Consider the following 25,103-nt stretch of genomic DNA (forward strand, 5'->3'; position numbering starts at 1 on the left):
CTTCCAAGATATATTGCATGGCTTCTCTAACCTCGAGGTCTCTGCGGCTTTTGTGTTCCATTCATGGTATTATTTTCTCTGGCAATATCCAACAGGTTAGGTTGACTTCCATGGAACATGGGATTTCTCCTGCGAGGTTCAGACTGATCACGGTGCTTGATTCTGTCCTTCACACAGACACTCTCAGACCTTTTTTGCACATGTTCGGACTGCCAGTGTGGCTGCCTGCCTTTTGGTCCTGAAGTTTCAAAATAAGAGAAAGAGATGGTTTAGTTCAGAGGAACAGAAAAATAACAGATGGAATTTAAGTCTCGCAGGTTTATTACATGGGAAAGAAGGGCCAACAGGAGGATTATTTCACTTTCTCCTCCCTTTAGAAACACTATCCGAAAAAGAAGACATTGGTGGTGACAAAAGAGCATTGGAATCTGGAGAACCCTCCCACTCAACCCTGAATATTGTTAGTAAATGAAAATTTCAGGCACATGATTGTTAAGACTTATTTTAGGTTTTACACCAACTGGAATGGGGGAAAGGGGTAAACAGAGTTAAAGCACAGATCAACCAAATTCTATATGGCAAATAAAGGCTTGAGGGCTTGAATGGCTTATTCATCTTCTCCCATATTGGCCGGAATAAAAAGACAGGAAAGAAAAGCCCCACATTTTGCAAAGAAAATGTCAGGCTGTTCCCTTCAGTAAGACACTGGCAACAATACAGAGAGAAGGGGTTCTCTAAAGCACATTACTGCATGTAGGGAGATCTTCTGCAAGATCGCAATAACCTGCTGGTTCTAAAATCATGTTAATACTCTTGTGTTCTCATATTCTCTGTATTACTTAGATAAGCAATATGGGAAACAGACATAATTGTTTAGACTTCAGAGATACAATGCAGAAACAGGCCCTTCAGCCCACCGTATACTCAGGCCCTGCCAACCAGCAATCACCCCGTACACTAGCACTATCATAGTCATAGAGTGATTCAGCATGGAAACAGGCCCTTCAGCCCAACTTGCCCACACAGGCCAATGTCCCAGACGTCTCCAAAGACGTACAGGTATGTAGGTTAATTGACTGGGTAAATGTAAAAATTGTCCCTAGTGTGTGTAGGATAGTGTTAATGTGCGGGGATCGCTGGGCGGCGTGGACTTGGTGGGCCGAAAAGGCCTGTTTCCGTGCTGTATCTGAAATATGAAAATATGAAATAATAATAATAACATTTGTCCCACCTGCCCGTGTTTGGCCCATACATATCCCTCCAAACCTGTCCTAGGCAGGAACGGGGTACTGATTGAGAGTGATCAGCCATGATCGCATTGAATGGCGGTGCTGGCTCGAAGGGCTGAATGGCCTACTCCTGCACCTATTGTCTATTGTCTATCCATGTACCTGTCCAACTGTTTCTTAAATGTTGGGATAGTCCCTGCCTCAACTTCCTCCTCTGGCAGCTTGTTCCATACATCCACCAACCTTGTGTGTAAAAGTTATCCCTCAGATTCCTATTAAATCTTTTCCTCTTCACCTTGAACCTATGTCCTCGATTCCCCTTCTCTGGCCAAAGGATTCTGTGCATCTACCCGATCTATTCCTCTCATGATTTTGTATACCTCTCTAAGATCACCCCTCATCCTCTTGCGCTCCAAAGAATAGAGACCCAGCCTACTCAACATCTCCCTATAGCTCACACCCTCTAGTCCTGGCAACATCCTCGTAAATCTTCTCTGAACCTTTTCAAACTTGACAATATCTTTCCTATAATATGGTGCCCAGAACTGAACACAATATTCTAAATGCATTTAGAACAGCGTTTGCAGCATCTTATACAACTGCAACATGACCTCCCAACTTCTATACTCTGATTGATGAAGGCCAATGTGCCAAAAGCCTTTTTGACCACCTTATCTGCCTGTGACTCAACCTTCAAGGAACCATGCACCTGCACTCCTAGATCCCCCTGCTCCACAACACTCCCCAGAGTGTAGGTCCTAATGCAAGCATATTTAATGTGTAGGTCCTGCCCTTGTTAGATGTCCCAAAATGCAACACCTCACATTTCTCTATGTTAAATTCCATCAACCATTCCTCAGCCCATCTGGCCAATTGATCCAGATCCTGCTGCAATCTTTCACAACCATCTTCACTATCTGCAAAACTACCCACTTTTGTATCATCAGCAAACTTGCTAATCTTGCCCTGTATGTTCTCATCCAAATCATTGATGTAAATGACAAACTGCAATGGGCTCAGCACCGAACCCAGAGGCACACCACTGGTCACAGGCCTCCAGTCCGAGAAGCAAACTTCCACCATCACCCTCTGCTTCCTTCCATGGAGCCAATTTGCTATCCATTCAGCTATCTCTCCTTTGATCCCACGCGATCTAACCTTCCAGAGCAGCCTACCATGCAGAACTTTGTCAAATGCCTTACTGAACTCCATTTATACAACATCTACAGCTCTGCCCTCATTGACCATTTTGGTCACGTCTTCAAAAAACTCAAATTTTGTGAGATACGACCTCCCACGTACAAAACAATGCTGACTATTCTTAATCACCCCTTGCCCGTCCAAATGCCTGTATAATCTATCCCTCTCTAGTAACTTTCCAACTACAGATATGCTAGTGGTAATTTACAATTTCTTTTTAAGCAGAGCCAATTAACCTAAAAACCAGTATGTATTTGGAGTGTGGGAGGAAACCCACGCCGTCACAGAGAGAATATATGAACTCCATACAGACAGCACCCGTAGTCAGGATCGAACCCAGGTCTCTGGCGCTAGAAGGCTGCACCACTGTGCCGCCCTAGTTTGAAGACATTTTGCATTTTAGGCTTTAGATCATCTCATTACTTCTGAGTTTCCAGATTGGTTGTTTGAACATTTTGATCTTTCTCTCCATTTTCTCCTGTTATAACATGCCACAGATTAGGGCGGCACGGTAGCGCAGCGGTAGAGTTGCTGCTTTACAGCAAATGCAGCGCCGGAGACTCAGGTTCGATCCTGACTACAGGTGCTGCACTGTAAGGAGTTTGTACGTTCTCCCCGTGACCTGCGTGGGTTTTCTCCGAGATCTTCGGTTTCCTCCCACACTCCAAAGACGTACAGGTATGTAGGTTAATTGGCTGGGTAAATGTAAAAATTGTCCCTAGTGGGTGTAGGATAGTGTTAATGTACGGGGATCGCTGGGCGGCGCGGACTGGGTGGGCCGAAAAGGCCTGTTTCCAGCTGTATATATATGATATGATATGGTCAATGCCCAATGAAACAAATAATATTTGTTTAAGGATGTTGGTGATGACAGGTGTACATAAATGGTTTATGAGCATAAACACCAACCTCTCTATCAAACTCTCGTTCAATTTTTTCAGTAATTCACATTGACTCTATTAAATGGAATACTTAATCAAAACATGTAAATACATTTGTAAGACTTAACATATGCCAAAGGAAAGAGTTAAAACAAGGAATTGAATTGAAGATAAAACCTCCAAAGTAGAGATGGAACAACTGTCCAGCTGATACTACCATATTGACATTTGTTCCTCTCCCACATCTTTGGATGTTTGTGGAGCTCAGCCACAACTCAGGGTGTCATGGATAAAAAGTGCCAAATAAATAAATCAAAATAAAGCAAGTCAGCAGCAGGAGCGGTGGGAAAACAAGGATTGATAACAAATTAAAGGAAGTGGGGAATGTTCCTGAATGTGCAGAAAGGCAAAGCATTCAGGAAAATAGCCAAAACATTTCCAGTCTTCAGGCATAGAAGGGTTTAGAGTGAGGTCAACTTGCTGAAGAGATCCACAGGATCTGAAGTGTGCTGAACCCTTTTGTCCAATGTTTACATTGTGATCTTGGCATACAATGTGTATTTTTTGGTTTAGTTTAGTTAAGAGACATGGCACGGAAATAGGCTCATTGGTCCACTGAGTGATTCTGCGTTCTCCAGCAATCCCCGTACACCAGCAATCTATATACACTAGGGACAATTTACAACTATACTAAGCCAATTAGCCTACAAACCTGTACGTTTTTGGAGTGTGGGAGGAAACCGGAGATCCCGGAGAAAATCCACGCAGGTCACGGGGAGAAGGGACAAACTCCGTACAGATAGCACCCGTGGTCAAGATCGAACTGTAAGGCAGCAACTCGATCACTGCACCACAGTGCCGTCCTTAAATGTTGTTGACTGATGCATTATCGGGATGAAGGGAATTGTGATCTCATCTTTCATGCAATAAATTACAGATTTGTCACTCTGAATCATTAATTTTTCCCACAGGCAACAACAGGCTTGAGTCTTACCTGTTGATTTTGGCCGAACGCTTGCTTCCTGTGCTTCTTTTAAACCACTTTTTGAATGGGGGCTTTTTCTTCGGTTCCTGGCACCTCCAGGAGCTTGATACGCATGCTGGACTGTAGGATGACCATGAGACTTGTTTGCGGGTTTGGAGTGGCTTTCAGCTGCTTTAAATGCCGAAGGAGCCTGTTTATTCCCAGACTTCTGGTCTTTTGAAAGCTGCTGACTTGCCTGTTTGCTGGTTGAATCATTATGTCTTCTCATTTGGCTTCCAGGCTGCTGCACCTTTTGGACTTGGGAACCTAGAACAATACGAGGTTTGACTTGTTCTGTCCGACAGTGGCATGGTAAGCAACGACTATTTATTTCCTAATTCAAACTTTCCTGTGTTTGAAAAGGACCGGGATAAGACGTAGATCTTGCTTTTGTGTGATAGTGGAATGCAATTATTAGAAGTAGCTTCTTATTAGAATTATTAGAAGTACATTCTTCACATTGAAATCAATTGAAACACAAAATCAGGAGAGATGGAAAATGGGTTGCCAACTCACTTTACACAATCATACAAACTCAAGATCAATCTTTGCTCATCAAATGCTTAAGTTTGATTGTTAAAAATCTGATAAACAAAAAAGTATTGCTGTGTATGCAAGTAGATTGTATCAAAGGTGCAAAGTTACTTTTCCAAATCGATTTTTTTAAATTAGAAAATTAATTAAATTGTTCTTGATTTTAAACATATCTTTCCTCTCTGCTGATGCAATGAGAGGTTTCCGCTTCTATGTCTCTTGAGGAGGTGCAATTTGAAATACAATCATAGCACAGAACGGGCTATTTTGGCTCACTTCATCCATGTCAACCATATGCCAATTCATGTTAATCGCCACCAATCAGCCCATAACTCCCTATCCAAGTACCTGTCCAAATGCTCTTTGTTCCCAACTCTATCACCTTCCCTGGCAACTCTTTCTATACATTCACTATCCTCTCTGTGGCAAACATTATCTTACTTCTCATTCCTTAAACTAGTGCTCTTCAGTGCCCTGGGAAGAAGACCCTGACATTAGAGGGAAAAAAAACAGTTTAAAAGATTGACAATGTGACTTTGTTTTTTAATTGCCATCTGAAATACTTTTATCGATTTACATGTAAACAAAAGATGAGAACTTCTTCAAAGTGACATTAAACAAAAGATGAGACCTATCAAGCTGAAAATAATATCTACACATGTTAATGGGCTGAAGCATGCTACATTTTGACCACGAAGAAACAAATTATTAAATTAATTGGAAATTAAACAGAAAACGCTGGAAACCACAGCATTTCATGCAGTATCTGTGGAAAGAGAAGCTGAAATATCGTTTCAGGTTAAATCCCTTTCATCCACATTAGAAAAATGAAAAGAGAAATTAGTCAGTTGTCAGTTGCAAGTTGTAAAATGGATAGATTGGACAAACAGTATATCGGAGCCGCCACAGGGGCAGGATTACTGTAATGTGTGATTTTGGAGTTATCAGGTTCATAAACTGCACTTCCCCATGACAACTCTGTCCTCACTTATCAGAAATATTCTCTTTGTCCTCTCCATCCCTCCCGCTATTTTCACTACAAATTAAAACAAACTTGTTTTCTCACTTTCATGATTCTGACAAAGGGTCTTCAACATGATACATGAACTCTTTTCATTAAATAATTCATTCATTATCAGAATCTTAGTTACAGCTAAAGAAGAATGACATGGTTTTTATCAGTTATTTGAGGGTCAACTGAACTAATTCATTTGGTACCCTGGTGCTTAAGGTCTACCTTCGGTCTACCCTGCAAGGTGCTTATTTGCAACAGTGCTCTTTCGCCTGAAGACTTACTGGTACAACAAAAAGTACATCTACTCGGGCTGCAGCCTTAATGCTGCTGCACCAGCATCCCGGCTCAAATTCCGACTCTCCTCACTAGTGTGCAGCCCTGCTGTGCTGTGAAATCTGACACAAATCCCCTTCCCTCAACCGACACTGCCTCAACAACGTATTGCTCATGGCTCAGTGCAGATAGGCTGCCTGTGAAGGCAGGTATTGAGGGTTGGGCAGTGGGGCACTGTGATGTGGCGCTCAGAAGTGCAACCAGGGTGGTACAGTGAGTGTGTATCATTGTAGGGGACTGGCAGCTACTGGTCCACATTTAGTTAAGTTTAGTGTCACGTGTACCAAGGTACAGTGAAAAGCTTTTGTTGCGTGCTAAGCAGTCAGCGGGAAAACAATACATGATTACAATCGAGCCATTCACGTTGGACAGATGCATGATGAAGGGAATAACATGAATAATGTTTAGTGCAAAATAAAGCCAGCAAAGTCCAATCAAAGGTAGTCCGAGGGTCTCCAATATGGTAGATAGCAGTTCAGGACTGCTCTCGAGTTGTGGTAGGACCGTTCAGTTGCCTGATAACAGCTGGGAAGAAACTGTCCCTGAACCTGGAGGTGTGCGTTTTCACACATCTATACCTTTTGCCCGATGGGAGAGGGGAGAAGAGGAAGTGGCCAGGGTGCGACTCGTTCTTGATTATGCAGAGAACACCTGGATCATAAGGATCCAGTGTGATCGGAAAAGGCTGTAGAGTACAACATTTGGTGCTGTTCCCAATATTTCTCTTGGTATTGTCACGTGATGAAGATCAAATCCACTGATCCTCCAGATGGAGAGTAACATACACATATGTGGTTAAACACACGTGTGCACAGTCGTGATACAAAGAGTATTGTTCAACTTAATCTGGATTCAATAACACAGAACACCTGCAGTGCACAACACACACAAAAAATCTTCTTTAGATATGGGTGTTTCCGTAAATACAGCACTCAGTAGTGAAACTAAAGGTCTCCACACTTCCAGGCTATTTTCCTGTTTTTTATTTAATAATCCCATTGTTTCATATCCTATATTTTTAGTATAGATCATGGTGTATAGCCAAAATAATGAGATGAAGCAAAAATAAATAAATCTGTTTTTACAAAGAAAAATATTAGATACGTCCCTGTGTTTTTTACTTGCCTTTTTTTGACATTTTTCACGCAGGATTTCATCAAATCCTTCGGCTAATTTGTACCAGAAAGATCACATTAATTTTGCAATTAAATAACTCTATATAAGCCAAATTCTGATGTTTATGATTTTTATCATTTATCACCTGATTTGATGGTTTTCTGATGCTTAAAGTGTTTGCAGCAAAACGTGAGTAGCAGTGCCCCTTTGGTCACGTGTGAAATGTGTGATTTAAAAGCAGTCTAACCGTTTTTATCTTTATTGCTTCTTTTTAATTGTTGAAATTTTGTGTTTAAGCTTTCCATTGAAATACTTAATAATGAATAGAACTTAAAATCATGAAATAAAAATCTAGTTTGCTTACCTATTTTATTGATGTCTAATTCTGTTGTCCTTCCCGTTTTCTGACCTCATCAATGCTATAATGTTTTATTTGCACTCGTCGCGAATTTAAAAAAAAATTCAAACAATGCGATGGTAATGACCCTGACCTGAACCACGGGCCTCGTGGTGGGTTACATGCCGACATTTTACAAGGGAGCTTAGAAATCAGTATAAGAGACAGTATCCAAGTGTTCACGTTGTGTGCACTCTGAGCTCTGAAGAACATTGTGTTCACTTTTTTTTGCATGGAATCATTGGTTAGTAAAAATCATTTTGCACTTTTTCATTCTTTTCTCGTAAATGTTGCTTCTAGTTTACTATAGAAATGTTTAAATTCCACTGTAGGGAAGGGTATTGAAAGGGATCGGGTTCTAGATAACGGGTTCTAGATATTCTAGATCGGGTTCTAGATATTGATGAAAGTATGCTCCTGTCTACACGGATGCTTTTGGTTCCAAGCAAATTTCTAGTAAATTAACATCAAAACATGAAAGGTTTCTATATTTTTCTCTTATGTATAAAAAAAGATTTTTTTTAAAATTTTCTTTTTTTCCCATATTTTAAAAGCAAAATTTGTATAAAATTCTGGTCAAATTTTGATTGGTTTTGGTCCCAATTTAGCTCAAAAGGATCATAGGCAGGCCCATTTTTAATGCTGTGGTATTTTTTGCTACAATTCTGTACTTTTCATTTTAATTGTTCCTTTTGGTTTTAATATTGCAAACCATCAAGGCCAAATTTTTAAAAAGATGATTTTTTTAATTTTTCCCCGAAAAAGGAAGAAGTTGCACATTTAATTCCTTTCCTTTTATTTTTCCAAAATGACCAGCATTCATAATATTTAAAAAATATATAATTATAACAAAACCGCTCAGGGACCCTACTTATTTTTTAAAGTTTATTTGATTTCTGTTATTGTACATTAATCAGCTCAAATGCCTTCTTCAAACAATGCTCGTTCAAAGAAAAGTCTGTCAAAGAGGACTCTGTCAGAGATTCATCACATTGTGTGCATTTTCATGGATGGAATCAATTTAACCGTCATGCATAATAAACATGACTTCTGTTGTTGCTTCTAGCAGAGATTTCTGCCTCCTTCATTTGTGATTGCTTCCAAAACATAAAAAGTGTAAAAGAGCAGCAAATGTATTTTGTGTATCTTGTTGCTTTTTATTGGTATGACTGTGTGGCAAATCAAATCCCTCGTATGTTGCAAAACATACTTGGCTAATAAAGTATGATTATGATTCGTGTGATTTTGCACTAAACGACCACAAAATGACTCACGCAAGGAATTAAATATCCACAAGAGTCTAAAGCAGGTTTTTTTTTTAGATTTTGATTTGATTTAGATTCTGATTGACATCTTGTAGCATTGTGAAAAGTCCTTGCATTAAGTCATAACTCTTCTGTTGAAAAGTTATCCTATCAACAGTGATTCAGTTTGGTTCTCCACCTACACGATAACCATGGTTGCCCACATTGCACAAGATACTCAAAAAATGAAAAGCATGAATTGAAACTTAAAATTCCTTATTGATTTCACGAAATATACATATTAAGCTTCTAAAAAACAAATGTATCATTATGATCTAATAACTTTGAAATTTAGCCAAGCATGTCACAGGTTGGTAGCTTTATTTACGGGAACACCCATATACCAGTAATTAAGGGGAGGAGCCAGCGCTGCCGTCGCAGCTGCGGCTTGCCTGCAGTCCGTCTGTCTTTTGTGTTTTTTGTTGTTTTTGTCTGAATTGTAGTTTAATATGATGTAGTGTTGTATGTTATGTTTTGGGGGGGGGGGGGGGTGGGAGGGAACGGGAACTGTAACATTCTCTCTCCAGAACGGAGACGTGACCTTTGTTCTGTGTCGTGTCTCCGTTCCCGTTGCGGCCTACCACCGGCCATTCACCTGGGAACACCTGGGGCTCTGGTTCGCAGAGCCCGCGGCGCGGACTCACCACCTGCGGCGCTGGCTGCCTGCGGATGCTGCGGGCGCGGCTGCGACTCGTCTCCGGAGGCTCCGGCGCGGGCCGCGTGGACGTCGGAAGCCCGCAGACCCCTGGGTGGGGGCCGACATCGGGAGCGTGTTCGCCCGCCCAGAATCGCGGGGCTTGGGTCGGCCCGGCGCGGACCTTTCACCGTCCGGCGCGGCCTGAAATAGGCCGTTGACCTTTCACCGCCCAGCGGGGGCTTCAATATCGGGAGCCCCGACCGCCCCGACGTGGCAACTCCAACAGCCTGACCGCGGGACAAGACGGCAGGGAAGAGAAAAAGACATTTTGGCCTTACATCACAGTGAGGAGGGACTGGAGGAGACTCACTGTGATGGATGTTTCTTTTTGTTTGGTGTTAGTTGTGATTGTATGTGTTATTGCATTTTTATTGATTAATCTTATTGGTCTTATTGTTCAACTGCGGGTAATGTTTCATTTTACTACACATTTATGTGTATGTAACAAATAAACGACTATTGACTATTGATACCTCACAATCCCTGACCACACCTTACTAACCATCATCTTGCAGCCTTGAGTCACCTTCTCCACCATTGTAACAAGAGGTTTAACTTGCATTCTGTGGGTGCCTTTGAGAAACTCAAAACATACTTGGAGATATTTTAAGCTTTCCTAAAATATTCTATAGTCTACCTTCACTATCGATTGAAAATATCTCCACCTCATTGCAAAACATGGTCTGAAGTTGACATGAGTATTCTGACAGAACATTTTACCTGTCCTCCTTGGGCTTTTGCATGCCTCCTGCAGTTGCAGCTTGGACATCAAAGATGGTAGGTGTTTGTCACGGTCCATTGCCTGATTCTGTAAAGGATAAAGACAATTTTTCAACAATAGCTTAAAAATCACAATTCATCTAATGCTTTTAACACTGTAAGGCACCCCAAGTCTTTTACTTGCTTGCATACAGGCGTTTTTTAAACTTCTTTCAGTTCAAATTAAAGATTATTGTCTAGAGATATTAACTTTGTGTTCCCACAAATGTTGCTGACCTGCTGGACTCTTCCACGATTTTTCATAATTTATTCGATTTTGCTGTTGTTTTATATTACAGAAATAGATGCAATTCTGCAATATAAACTTTCCATCTTGCAATGTTATTTTCTGAGAATCGCAGCGGTAGAGTTGCTGCTTTACAGCGAATGCAGCGCCGGAGACTCGGGTTCGATCCTGACTACGGGTGCTGCACTGTAAGGAGTTTGTACGTTCTCCCCGTGACCTGCGTGGGTTTTCTCCGAGATCTTCGGTTTCCTCCCACACTCCAAAGACGTACAGGTATGTAGGTTAATTGGCTGGGTAAAATGTAAAAATTGTCCCTAGTGGGTGTAGGATAGTGTTAATGTACGGGGATCGCTGGGCGGCACGGACTTGGTGGGCCGAAAAGGCCTGTTTCCGGCTGTATATATATGATATGATATGATATGATACCGATTGCAAAAACGAAAGAGTCAGGAAAACAAGCAGCTGATCTGTGTCATGCTCAACAAAGCAGAAACTGAGAAAGTCCTCTGAGACAATGCAAATTAGTTATGAGGAGAGACTGGATACACTGTTTGCTTTCTTCAGAGTGGAGGAAGTTGGGAAAAGATCTAATACTTGTGAACTAAATTCTGAGAGTCAGACGTAGGGCAGATTGTGAGAATCAATCCCTCAAAACAGAGATGTCTAAAATCAGAGGGGGCAGGTTGAAATGAGGAGTAACAGGGTTAGAGGAGATCTGCAAAAAAGTCTTTTCATGCAGAGTATGGTTGCAATCTGAAATGCACTATCTGAAAGGTGGCGAAGGCAGGTACCATCACGGCATTTAAAAAGTATCTGGATGACCACTTGAATCGCCATGACATAGAAGGCGATAGACCACATCCTAATAAACAGAAGCAAAATGAATATTTGATGATTGGCCTAGATATGGTGAGCCAAAGGTCCAATTCCTGTGCTGCCTGGACTCAGAATCAATGATTTAAAACATAATCGATATTCTTTTTGGTCTTTGGGCCAATACAAAGCTGTCTGTTTAATAAACAAATGTTCATTTCCATTGACTTATTATTGCCTAAATGTAAATAGTAACAAGGGTAAGCATATTAGACTCGTAAATGCGGAATGGTGGAATTAAATGGTGTAACTGAACCTCAGGTGACTGAGGGGTAACTGAGAGTCCAGTTGCTTGTCACATTAGTTTTCCATTCTATTCCCACTTTGACCACTGTATGTTTGGCCTCTTACACTGCTCCAACAATGTCACCATCTTCATCTAGGCACAATGTAGCTCTGGTGGTTCATTACCAATTTCAAGTAACCAACGTCTTTGTTTCTCCTCGCATCATAATGTTGCTGGATATCATTTTGTTCCTTTGATTTTTTTTTCCAGTCTCTAACTGCTGGTAATTGTTACCTTGACAACCTTGGTCTCTGCCTTATCACAAACATTCTCTTCATTCACAACTAAGAATATACTTACATTCACACTTCTCTAGATCGGAAATGTTGAGTCACTTTCCGTCTCCACCGATTCTGCCTGACCTGTTGAGAACACGTGACATTTTTTATTATTGTTTTTCCTTTCATCTTATGCTTAGCAAGAACTTATTAGTTATAAATTTAGTCACATCACAATTTTGCTTCGGCCAGAGCCACGAGAAAGGACCTGGACCCATTACAATTCACTTACCACCACAACAGATGAATAGGGGATGTAATCTCGCTAACTCTCCATTCTACACTGACCATTTGGACAAAAATTGCTGCTGTTCGTCGAATGTAGCTCAGAGTTCAACATCCCCTTTAAACTTATAAAACTCAGAGAACTGGGTTTCCGCTCGCCTTTGTAGAACTGGATCTTCAGCTTCCTCATCAGCAGACCTCAGACAAATTGGTAACAGCCTTTCCTCCTCGATCACCGTCAAATCAGGAGCACTTCAAGGTTGTGTATTCACTCCCCTACTCTACTCTCTCCAAACCTATGACTGTATAGCTCCAACACCATTTTTAAATGATACCACTATTTTTGGACGAGTTGCAGGTAACGATGAGTCGGAGTACAGGAGGGAGATTGGTAATCAGATTGAATGGTGCCAGAACAACAATCTTCCTTCCAACGTCAGCAAGTCCAAGGAGCTGATTGTTGACTTCAGGAGGGAAAGTCTACGAACCTGTCTGAACATATAGCATGAAAAAGTACAGTCCACAAGTACAGATCTATAATGACCATGATAACATGAGCAGGTCTCATGATAATCTAATCTCATCTACATGATTCATAATCCTCCAGTCCCTTCATTTCGACGTGCCTATCTAAGGGACTATTAAACGCCCCTATTGTATCTGCCTCCACCACCAACAATCCTGGTAGTGTGTTCCATGCATGCACACCCTTTGTATAAAATACTTACCCAGCACATCTCCTTTAAATTCTGCCCCTCTTACTTTAAAGCGATGTCCTCTAGACTTTGTTACACTTGGCCACCAATAGCATAGTATAGTAAAGCCAAATGGACCGTTTAGCTCAGAATTAATATGATCTTAGAGGGGTGATGAAAAGATCATAAAGTGAGCTTGAGGCAGTGGGATTATTGCACACATTATCCCATCCACTATTTTTTTTTTGTTTGTTGCAAATATCTTTAGAGAAATAAGAGGCCAAATTTAATCCCTGGATATATTTTAGAAAAAATAGCAATCTAGAATATTGTCCATTTATTATTGTTGATTAATTTTGTCCTATTTTGTCCTTCAAAATATCCATTGATTTAGCCTCCACAGCCGTTTGTGGCAATGAATTCCACAGATTCACCACTCTGACTAAAGAAAATCCTTTGCACCTCCTTCTAAAGGTACATCCTTTTATTCTGAAGCTGTGGCCTCTGGTCCTAAACTCCCCACTGAGGAAACATCCTCTCCACATTCACTATTCAGGCCATTCACTATTCTTTAAAAATGCTCACAATACTCTAAATGCAGTCTGACTAGTGTCTTATAAAGCCTCAGTAGAGCTAATAGGACTTGATGTTTCAATCCCTGTGGTAAGTCAGCACTCTTGATGTTGGCAGCGGGATTGGGATGGTGAAAGGGAGGGTAGGTACGTCGTCCGGGTCATCAGGTGGGCACCCTCCTCCTTTGACATTTCATTGATAAGTCCACGACGTCTCCAGAGGACTCAACTGTGATACTTGGTGTCCCAGGTACACCCCCCCCCTCCTCAGTTCCATACCCTCCTGTCTTCATCTTGCAGCTCAGTTGTTGCCTTCTTTTTAATCCAAAGCCAATTGCTCCTTTTTTCTGCTGCATTTATCAAAGACGAGTGCTTGTTGGAGGGAGCACCGCCTTCCAGTTTTTCCCTTCGGCATGGACGATTCGTATCCTCTTCTCTATGGACTGGTTTTGTCTCTCTACTTCTCCATTAGCTTGTGGCCATTTAGGAGTCACCTTGTGATGATGAATACCTGTGGTTCTCATGTACTCAGCAAACGTCTCGGAAACAAACTGTGGCCCATTGCGGAGTACAATGTAACAGGCAACCCGTGTCTACCAAAAATCTCTGCGAATGCCTGTACTGTCTTTTCTGCCGTAGTTGACTTCATACCGCATACTCATAGTACCTGCAGTAGTAGTCTACCACTACCATAATTGATTCACCTGTTGAAAGTGGTCCAAGAAAGTCAACAGCTACGTCAACCCATGGTCCTGTTGGTAACTTTGTACTTCTAATTGGTTCTGGTGGGTTGCTCTTCATCTCGGTTGCATTCCGAGGTTCACGTGCATCTGTAACAGCTTTCACTTTAGCCGTTGCCGGGTTCAGCCCTTCACTTGTGAGTCTGTGTCCCATGAAATCCATCTCAGAGACTCCAAACTCATTTCATTCACAGTGAGACCTGCTTATCATATCATATATATATACAGCCGGAAACAGGCCTTTTTCGGCCCTCCAAGTCCGTGCCGCCCAGCGATCCCCGTACATTAACACTATCCTACACCCACTAGGGACAATTTTTACATTTACCCAGCCAATTAACCTACATACCTGTACGTCTTTGTAGTGTGGGAGGAAACCGAAGATCTCGGAGAAAACCCACGCAGGTCACGGGGAGAACGTACAAACTCCTTACAGTGCAGCACCCGTAGTCAGGATCGAACCTGAGTCTCCGGCGCTGCATTCGTTGTAAAGCAGCAACTCTACCGCTGCGCTACCGTGCCGAAGTTCAGTCAACACTAGCTTCAATTTCCTGTCATGCTCTTCACAAATTGATGCATGGACAATGATATCATCTGATATGTTTGCTGCTCCTTGTACACCCTGAATCACTCTGTGGATTTCATACTGATAGATCGCAGGGGCAGCATTGATTCCAAACATCAGTCTTTTGCACTGGTACAATCCGCAGTGAGTGACAAATGTTGTCACCTCTCTTGACTCTGGATGTAATTCCAATTGGTGATATCCCCACTCGAGATCAATTTTGGAGAACACTTTACTGGTTGATACCTCTTGTAGAACCTCATTGATTGTCTTTCTCTGATTATTGCTTCATTGGCTCTCTTCATGTCCACGCACAGTCTGATGTCATCATTGGGTTTCGGCACTATCACTACTGGACTCACCCATGGTGTCGAATGTTCAACTGGCTCAATAATGTCCTGATCAATCAACTCCTTGATTTTAGCTTCTACTTTCCCACAAAGTCCAAATGGCGTTCTCCGCACCGGTTGTGCTCTCAGCTTAACAACTTCACTTACCAGCCTTTCAATTTTCCAACCCCTTGGAATACTGATTAAAATTCCTGCCCCATGTCATCATATGACTGCACTGAATTGACATGCACTCCGATGTGAAGCACTCCCAGCTCTCGAGCTGTACTTCTACTGAGCAGGGGTTCTCCTTTCTCACCACAAATTCTGCATTAGTTTTCCTATCTACGACTTCTACTTTAGCCGTGAAACATCCAATGGTCTGCAACGGTTCAGTTCCGGTGTATGGATATAACTTCCTATTACACCTCCTTGACGTGCACTTGATTTTCTGCTGTTTCAAGCATTGATCTGTCAATTACGCTGCAGTCGCTATCAGAGTCTACACTCACAGGCACTGGAACACCTCCAATGGTCACTGCAACTTTCTCCAGATGGCTATTATTCAATGCAAACTTATAATTCCTTTTAACAGCATGCTCACCAGGTTCATCACTGTCCTCATCACATCCGAAATCATCTTCCACGAGACGGACATGACCCTTCCTTTTCTGCCACGGTCTGTCTATCTTGTCACTGGACTTCCCTTTCTCCCTTGCCTTGGAAGATTCACTCTTGTTGTAATCACTTGTATTTTCCCTGGATTTACTTTTACATTTCTTTGCAAAATGATCTTTGTCTCCACACTTCCTACATGTTCTACCTTTTGCCGGACAACATGCATCTTTCCCTACGTGACCCTTGTTGCCACACCTGTAACATTCAATCTCACGTTCAGGCTTACTTCTTGGTCTACCGTGAGACAGCTAATTAGCTTGCCCAGACTTGTAATCTTTCAATTTCATGCTGTGAAATTGTCCCTCAACAGCTTCCAGTGCTGCTGCAATCGACAAAGCATCATTAAGGTTTAACTCACCGCCTTTTTCTAGCAGCCTTCTCCTGAGCTTGTCTGACCTGCAATGCTGTACAACCTGATCCAATATCTAGTATTCCACATCAGCAGCCACATATTTGCATCCTACAGACACCTGTCTGAGTCTCGTCACAAATTGCGCAACAGTTTCGCCCTCTTCCTGTTTTGTTTTGCGGAATAAATGGCGTTGAAATGTAGCATTTGGTACCACCACATAATGACTGTTTAATGGATCAATGGCTTTCTTATAGGAAGAAAATGGCGGCGCGCACGGACGCAGCGGCTCACAGCTCTCCCTTTCGGTGCGTTTTATGTGTGTTATCTGTGTTATGTCTGTTAGTCAATTTTAGTCATGAAAATCAGGCAAATCCTACCTACAACCGAAAGGATCTTCTGATCATAGGATTCCAGTGCAATCGGGACCTTGTGCGCGAATTTCCACACCCGCGAAATATACCGGAAGAGATAGCCAGGACACCGGGCGCTCCGTGGATAGTTGTCGGCGCGAACAGGCGTCGCAGGCGGAGGAGAAACAGGAAGCAAAAGCGAGGATGCCGGTCCGGTATACGTGCCAAGCTAAAGAGACAGCCACACAAACCACCGCTACCCAGCATGTTCCTCACCAACGCCAGATCCATCATCAACAAAATGGACGAACTAAAACTACAGATATCAGCAAACAAACTCGTGGAGGACTGTTGCATTCTCTTAGTAACAGAGACATGGCTTCATCCACGTATCCCAGACGGAGCCATTGAGCTAGCCGGGCGTACAGCGTTTCGTTGGGACAGAAACATCGACTCCGGTAAGAGCAAGGGGGGGGGGGTTATGCATTTACGTGCACAACAGCTGGTGCACTAACATCCAAATCATAGATAGCCACTGTTCTCCTGATCTGGAGTCCCTAACAGTTAAATGCAGGCCTTTTTACCTTCCTCGCGAATTTACAGGGGTTATAGTAACAGCAGTCTACATCCCACCGAATGCTAACGCTAGCACAGCTTTAGGCTACCTGCTCGGTGCAATAAACTCACAACAGAGCACATATCCAGAAGCAGCCCACATCATAGCCGGGGACTTCAACCATGCAGACCTAAAGTCAGTTCTCCCGAAACTTGAACAACACATAAGATGTGCTACCAGGGGGAAAAACACACTAGACAAGGTTTACTCAAATATTAAGAAGGGTTTCAGGTCAGCACCACTACCACACCTGGGGCAGTCAGATCACCTGTCCATATTCCTAACTCCAGCATACACCCCACTCAGGAGGAAAGCTCCAGTCACCATAAAGACTGTTAAGACATGGCCTGAAGGAGCTTCCTCGCAGCTGCAGGATTGCTTCGAAAGGACCAACTGGGATATTTTTGAGGATCAGGACTTGGAGGAGTACACATCAACTGTACTTTGCTACATCAAAAACTGTGTTGACAATGTCACCGTCGACAAACGCATCCGGTTGTATCCCAATCAAAAACCCTGGATGACAAAGGATGTCAGGTCTCTCCTCAAGGACCGTAACACCGCCTTCAGGTCTAGTGATAGAGCTCTATACAGTGCTGCTAGAACCAACCTGAAGAGAGGCATCAAGGATGCCAAAGCGTCCTACAAGAGGAAGATTGAGGACCACTTTTTCAACAATGACCCACGGCGGGTATGGCAAGGCATCCAGCACATCACCAACTACAAGACCAGCAACCGCACGACTGCCGACGGCGACGCCTCGCTGGCAGAGGAACTTAACTGTTTCTTTGCTCGTTTCGAGGTGAAAGCTACAGTGGCAGACATAACACCCTCTCCAGCACCTGACAGCAACACCTTCACTGTGCAGGAGTATGATGTTAAGCGCGTGCTCAGAGCAGTGAATCCCAGGAAAGCTGCAGGCCCCGATGGTGTGACGGGCAGAGTGCTGAGGGAATGTGCAGACCAATTATCTGAGGTCTTCACAAAAATCTTCAACCTGTCCCTTTTAAAATCCACCATCCCTCCCTGCCTGAAGTCCGCCATAATCATCCCACTGCCGAAAAAGTCTGTCATCAGCGGTCTTAATGACTACCGTCCGGTAGCACTCACACCGGTCATCACAAAGTGCTTCGAGAGACTGGTCCTGCAGCACATCAAAGCCAGCCTCCCACCCACCTTCGACCCACACCAGTTTGCCTACAGAGCAAATAGGTCTACAGGGGATGCCATCGACACTGCTCTTCACACTGCACTGACCCACCTTGAACACCAGGGGAGCTATGTGAGGATGCTCTTCCTCGACTTCAGCTCTGCCTTTAACACGGTCATCCCGAGCAGACTGGTCACCAAACTTTCCGACCTTGGATTTTCCCAAACCATCTGCCAATGGATCAAGGACTTCCTGACCAACCGCCCCCAGACCGTCAAAATAGGCCCTCACCTCTCCTCCACCATTACACTGAGCACCGGCTCACCACAGGGCTGTGTGTTGAGCCCCATCCTTTACTCCCTCTACACTCACGACTGCGCCCCCACCCATCCCACCAACACCATCATCAAGTTCGCGGATGACACGACTGTGGTTGGACTCATCTCAGAAGGAGATGAGACAGCCTATAGGGATGAAATCCAAAGGCTGGCAGCATGGTGTTCAGTGAACAATCTGGTCCTGAACTCCTCCAAAACAAAGGAACTTATAATTGACTTTAGAAAAACCAGTGGAGATTACGACCCACTCTACATCAATGGGGTCTGTGTGGAAAGGGTACCAGCTTTCAGGTTCCTGGGTACGCACATCGCAGAGGATCTTACCTGGTCTACCAACACCATCACCACAGTAAAGAAGGCACAGCAGAGACTCCACTTCCTGAGGATCCTCAGGAAAACCAACCTGCAGGAGAAGCTCATGTTGTCATTCTATCGCTGCTCCATCGAGAGTGTGCTGGCATACTGTATAACCACATGGTATGCCAGCTGCTCAGAAAAGGACAGGAAGGCCCTTCAGAGGGTCATCACGACGGCCCAGAAGATCATCGGCTGCTCACTGCCCTCCCTGGAGCACCTGTTCAGCCTACGCTGCCTCAGTAGAGCAGGCAAAATAATAAAAGATCCATCGCACCCCGGCCACCGTCTGTTTGTTCATCTGCCCTCTGGTCGACGTTTCAGGTCGATCAAATCCCGAACAAACAGACTTAAGAACAGTTTTTACCCCAGGGCCATACGAGAACTGAACATTACCTTTGCACTAGGCAACACCGTTAAAAAATCTTGTACTTAATATAATTGTATTTAATTGTATTTATGTATTTATTTGTTTTTGCATTTATTGCATATATGTTTGTACGCACCGTCAGGATTGGCTATTTTTTAATTTCGTTGTACTCGTTGCAATGACAATAAATGAATATTATTATTATTATTATTATCCTTCATTCCTGTTTTAAACATTTCTCGAACTGCTGGCCCCGCGGTGAAGAGAAGCAACGCTCTCCACTGCACCTTCTGCGCCGGCGTACTCTCATCAACAAAGAAACCTGCGACTGTCGGCGTAGGCCTCAAATTCCTCCAGCCACGCTTTCCACTTCACGCTGACAGTACTCGCATCACCCGTCAGATCGAAGTGTGGAACGCTGTGAAGTGCTAAGAAATCAGCTCCAGCGACAGTGATTATGACCTTTTTCTAACCTTTTTCCAGCAGGTAGTCACAGATTCAGAATCCAAAATATCCAAATCCAAAATATCCTCGTCGCCAATATCACATCTCCGCCTCAGATGTGGAATAATGATGCAGACACAATCTGTATAAGTTACATTACTTAGTTTCTATGTTTATTATCTCTCCTGACTGCAATCTCCGGCCTTTTTTTTAGATTTAGATTTAGAGATACAGCGCGGAAACAGGCCCTTCGGCTCACCGAGTCCGCGCCGACCAGCAAACCCCACACATTAACACTATCCTACACACACTAGGGACAATTTTTACATTTTACCCAGTTAATTAACCTACAAACTTGTACGTCTTTGGAAACCGAAGATCTCGGAGAAAACCCACGCAGGTCACGGGGAAGAACGTACAAACTCCGTACAGACAGCACCCGTAATCAGGATCGAACCTGAGTCTTCGGTGCTGCATTCACTGTAAGGCAGCAACTCTACCGCTGCGCCACCGTGCACAGCACACACACCTCCCCACTCTCCAGTCACCTGATACACAGGTCACGATATTTGCATATCATCATCATGACAGATACTACATACTGGCCATAAACTAAATTGAACATACTGCCTGTGATTGCATGGGTTTCCTTCCACATGCCAAATACATGTACATTTGTATGTTAATTGGCCTCTGTGAAATTGCTCTTAATGTGTAGGGAATGGATGAAAAAAATGAAAAGACATAGATAACTCGTGTGAATGGGTGATTGATGGCCTGCATGGGCTTCGTGGCCCAAAGGGGCCCTTTTCCTGCTGGAAACCCAAACTAAAAAAGGAATTAAATCAGGAGCTGAACGGCCTCTTTCTGTTGTGATGTTTCAAAATGGAGATCAAGCCTAGAACCTCCTCAGTTCTTGCCTCTGCACCAATCAAAATTATTTGTTGTGTTGGTTGTTCCTATTTATATAACATTGTGACTAATGCTACTTTATTAGTCATGTTTCCAGCAGTAAGCCGTGGAGAATTTCACAGGTCCACAGAACAGTAAACACTATTAAGCAATCAAAATAACGAGTTGATTTTCACCCCAGTCAGCATGGAGTGGTTGGCATTCTCTTTTCAGACTTGCTGTTGAATTGTGATGAACTCGAGGGCGGAGACAGGCCGAGGATAGGGTCTTGATGAGGTCAGGCCGAGGTGGACGGGCTGTATTGGACGAGAACAAAGGGGGACCAGGCGTGGGGCACTGAGAACTGAAGAGGACCCGGTGTGGGGGGCACTGAGAACCAAGGGGGACCGAGTGGGGATGATGGTCAAGGGTGGTGGGGGATGAGTACTTTTTGCAACTTTGTCAGGGCATTTGTGGCGACTCTTTTGTGCACTTCACTTCGTATGCAAAAAAAAAACACCCCAAAGAATTTCACTGTACAAGTGACAATAAAATATCATCACCATTTTTTAAAAAAAATGCTCTTTCACCTGGCGTAAAGTTTGAGATTTAAATGGCACAAAAAGAAGCAGTTGAGTGGATCAAGTGGGTCGCTGGCCTGAAAGTTGGTGCTCCTGTCGATTTTGATGGTGCACACGCATCCGCTAACGAGCAATTCATGTGTCGACCGACCTCTTTCTTGTCAGCTATACCACATTGCATCAAATCAGCACAGGGACGTGTTGTTGCGTCTAGTGCAAGCCAGTGTTTTGATGCGAGGTTCAATTCGCCCCCAGCTCCTGACACAACCCCAAGGGGATCTCGGCAGAAGGTGCAACTGGGTTTATTTTCATGGAATAATTTCTCATCTTCCTCAGTCTTTAAAATTGCTTTTAATTAAAGTGCGAAGTGACACTCCCCAGGTCAGTTATATATATATATATATTTTTTTTATTTTTTTATTTTTTTAAAGCTACATCCTTTTTAAATATAGCTTTTAATTATATAAATTCTTTATAATTTTTATGATTAATATATTTTGAAAAAATATTTTTATTTCGCTTTCAAAGAGTAGACAATTTGCGGCCTTATACCCTTCCTGGGTTATACTCTCGCAATAAGCAATCGGGGCTGTGGAGTTTGCTCGCTGATGTGCGGGTATTGGACGGTACAGGTTGATGCCACAGATTGTATTTTTTTGTGAGTGTCCAACTTGGATGCCATCGGCAGTGAACATGCATCTATCTCTATCTACGCCGCTAGCCACCAAATCCAAGCCAGCATTTTTTTTTATGGCCATCATATATAATTCACATATTCAGTTCAGATTAACAAACCACGGTTATTCGACTCTCTAAGCAGACTTTTACCGTCGTCGCGTTGATTCTGTTGTTTTGCTTCTGTATATTCAACTTCAAAGACAAGCAGCACCCCCCCCCCCCCCCACCACACACACACACACACACACACACACAATCCCCCCGGCCGAAGCTCCTTCATTTAGAAGCAATATCTAGGTGCAAGGAGAGCACTCCGCGACGCATACAATGCAGGGAGGCAATGAAACGGTTTTAGATGATAAATTATAGGAGTAGCATCAGGGCGTTCGAGGGATAGGGGGGGGGGGGGGGGGGGAAAGCTGGGACGGGGTACTGACTTTGAATGATCAGCCATGATCATATCGAATGGCGGTGCTGGCTCGAAGGGCAGAATGACCTACTCCTGCACCTATTTTCTATAACAGAACTGGGGCAAACGCAGGCCGAGCGGTTAATCCTCACCTGGTCAAGCAGCCGTTCCTGTAGACGGTAGTAGTAGCAACAGCACCAACAAACTGAGCTACCATCTGCTCACTCGCCTTTTATCCTCCTCTGAACAGTTTCGATTCTACCGTATGCCCCGGCAAACTGTGCTGACGTCCTTTATACCAGCGGCCAATAATACACATGGAGACGAGGCGTGTTTACCAATTTAGGAAACGAAACCTAACTTTTCCCGTAATCGCGACTGCGGGGCGTAACTGATGATACGTTGAAATTAACTAACGACCAGATGAACATTAAGGAGAACGTGTGCAATCTTTAAAAACTTAAAATAACGTAAGACATTCTGAAGAGTCCCGACCCGAAACGTCTCCTATCAATATGTATAAGAAAATAACTGCAGATGCTGGTACAAATCGAAGGTATTTATTCACAAACTCAGCAGGTCAGCCAGCTTCTCGGGAGAGAAGGAATGGGTGACGTTTCGGGTCGAGACCCTTCTTCAGACTGATCAATGTTTTACAGAGACCCGCTGAATGACTCCAGCACTTCGTGTCTTTTGTTTTGCGCATCAATTTCATTGGCCTGAAACCTTATCTCACACTTTGGTAGTTAAGGCATTCAGCTAGAACCGTCTAGAAAATTGGTGCTGTGAAACATAGACAATAGGTGCAGGAGGAGGCCATTTGGTCCTTCGAGCTAGCACCGCCATTCATTGTGATCATCTACATTGTAACCTGTGCCTGCCTTCTCCCCATATCCCTTGATTCCACTACCCCTAGAGCTCTATCAATTGGCTCCCACTGCCTTCTGTGGCAGAGAATCCCACAAATTCACAACTCTGGGTGAAAAAGTTTATTTTCACCTCAGTTTTAAATGGCCTCCCCTTTATTCTTTGACTGTGTCTCCTGGTTCTGGACTCCCCCAACATTGGGAACATTTTTCCTGCATCTAGCTAGTCTAGTCCTTTTATAATTTTACACATCTCTGTAAGATCCCCTCTCATCCTTCTAAATTCCAGTGAATACAAGCCCAGTCTTTCCAATCTTTCATCATATGACAGTCCCTCCATCCCAGGGATTAATCTCGTGAACCTACGCTGCACTGCCTCAATAGCAAGGACGTCCGTCCTCAAATTAGGAGACCAAAACTGCACACAATACTCCAAATGTGGTCTCACCAGGGCCCTATACAACTGCGGAAGGACCTCTTTGATCTTGTACTCAAATCCTCTCATTATGAAGGCCAACATGCCATTAGCTTTCTTCACTGCCTGCTAAACCTGCACGCTTACTTTCAGTGACTGGTGTACAAGGACACCAAGGTCTCGTTGCACTTCCCCTTTACCTAATCTGACACAATTGAGATAATAACCTGCCTCCTTATTTTTACCACCAAAGTGGATAACATCATATTTATCTATATTATACTGCATCCGCCTGCAAGTTTTTTTGTTGTTGTGGCAAATCCTCCAAAATTATGGAAGAACTCGGGGATAAGGACCTGGGCATTTTTTAAAACAGACATGCTGGCTGCAAAAACACAAACCCCCTCCCCCCCCCCAAGGGATCACAAAGGAAGAACAAGTTCAAAGCCTGTCTGTGGGCCTGGGCAGCCACATGACTATGCAAGTGGTGAGAACAGGAAAGGCTGGGACAGAGATAACGAGATTACCTTGGAAAGACAAAGGAAGGAACGGAGCCCAGCAGACGGGGGTGAATAGCCCAGCAGCAAGACAATCACCATCGTAAATGGCCCATCCATCGGGACAATGGGAGCCCATCCAGGTGATGGGATAACGATTAGGCCGATGCATCATGACATCAGCAAACCCATTATAATCGGAAGCCTATTGTTCATGCCAGATCGAAACTGGCAATCATCGAAAGACCCTTTTGTCCAGAGGATCACCTGGGAGTTTTCAAGGGAGAAGCTCTCGGGTAGAAAAAGGGTGCAGGCAAGCAAGAGAAGAGGCCCCTTCTTGGTTTTTGGCTGCTCTGTTGGACGTCTCCTGACCCTGCATCGATCTAGCTGTAAGTACCCCAGACGACCTGGTGAAGTTCCCGAAATAGGATAGAGGTTGAGAGAAGAAGGAGAGGGGAGGGGGGAGGGTGTATTTGTAATTAAATTGTGTAAAGTAAGTTTTTTTTTGCAACATGCCCGATAATTTTCTTTCCATAGTCTTAGTTTAAAGCATAAGTTTTGTCACGTGTTATGTAGTATTGGTGAGATTTGATTTTCCATTTGTTTAATAAAGCCTGTAAATTTTAGACTCGCTTTGAGTCCATCTGGGTTTCTGTTTTCTCTCATCAGCACGCTCTGGTCAAGTCAACCTTTTATCATATCCCACCATAATTCCGAGGGGAATCTGGGCACCTCGAAACGCCCACTCTCCCTTTTGTATTCTCTCTTGGGAACCGCTCGAGTGGAGTGGTGGCCGGGGTGGCCGTTTGACCCAC

At 43.5% G+C, this 25,103-nt stretch overlaps 2 protein-coding genes across 2 annotated transcripts in view; one reads left to right on the forward strand and one right to left on the reverse strand.

Annotated features, from left to right (window-relative positions):
- LOC144602438 (NFX1-type zinc finger-containing protein 1-like) overlaps window positions 1–22,768 on the reverse strand; it is a 60,177-nt gene extending 37,409 nt beyond the window's left edge. The window contains exons 1-5 of the mRNA XM_078415576.1: window positions 22,663–22,768; window positions 12,196–12,257; window positions 10,451–10,538; window positions 4,305–4,601; window positions 32–238 (exon numbers count right to left, since the gene is read on the reverse strand). Of these exons, the coding sequence (XP_078271702.1) occupies window positions 32–238; window positions 4,305–4,601; window positions 10,451–10,529 (583 nt within the window). The 5' untranslated portion in view covers window positions 10,530–10,538; window positions 12,196–12,257; window positions 22,663–22,768. The remainder of the gene's footprint in view (window positions 1–31; window positions 239–4,304; window positions 4,602–10,450; window positions 10,539–12,195; window positions 12,258–22,662) is intronic.
- The window catches only part of LOC144602431 (E3 ubiquitin-protein ligase znrf2-like), a 464,175-nt gene that overhangs the window by 359,684 nt on the left and 79,388 nt on the right, over window positions 1–25,103 (forward strand). The gene's annotated exons all lie outside the window — the stretch shown is intronic.

This window comes from Rhinoraja longicauda, chromosome 2 (genome assembly GCF_053455715.1).
Source record: "Rhinoraja longicauda isolate Sanriku21f chromosome 2, sRhiLon1.1, whole genome shotgun sequence".
Lineage (NCBI taxonomy): Eukaryota > Metazoa > Chordata > Chondrichthyes > Rajiformes > Arhynchobatidae > Rhinoraja > Rhinoraja longicauda.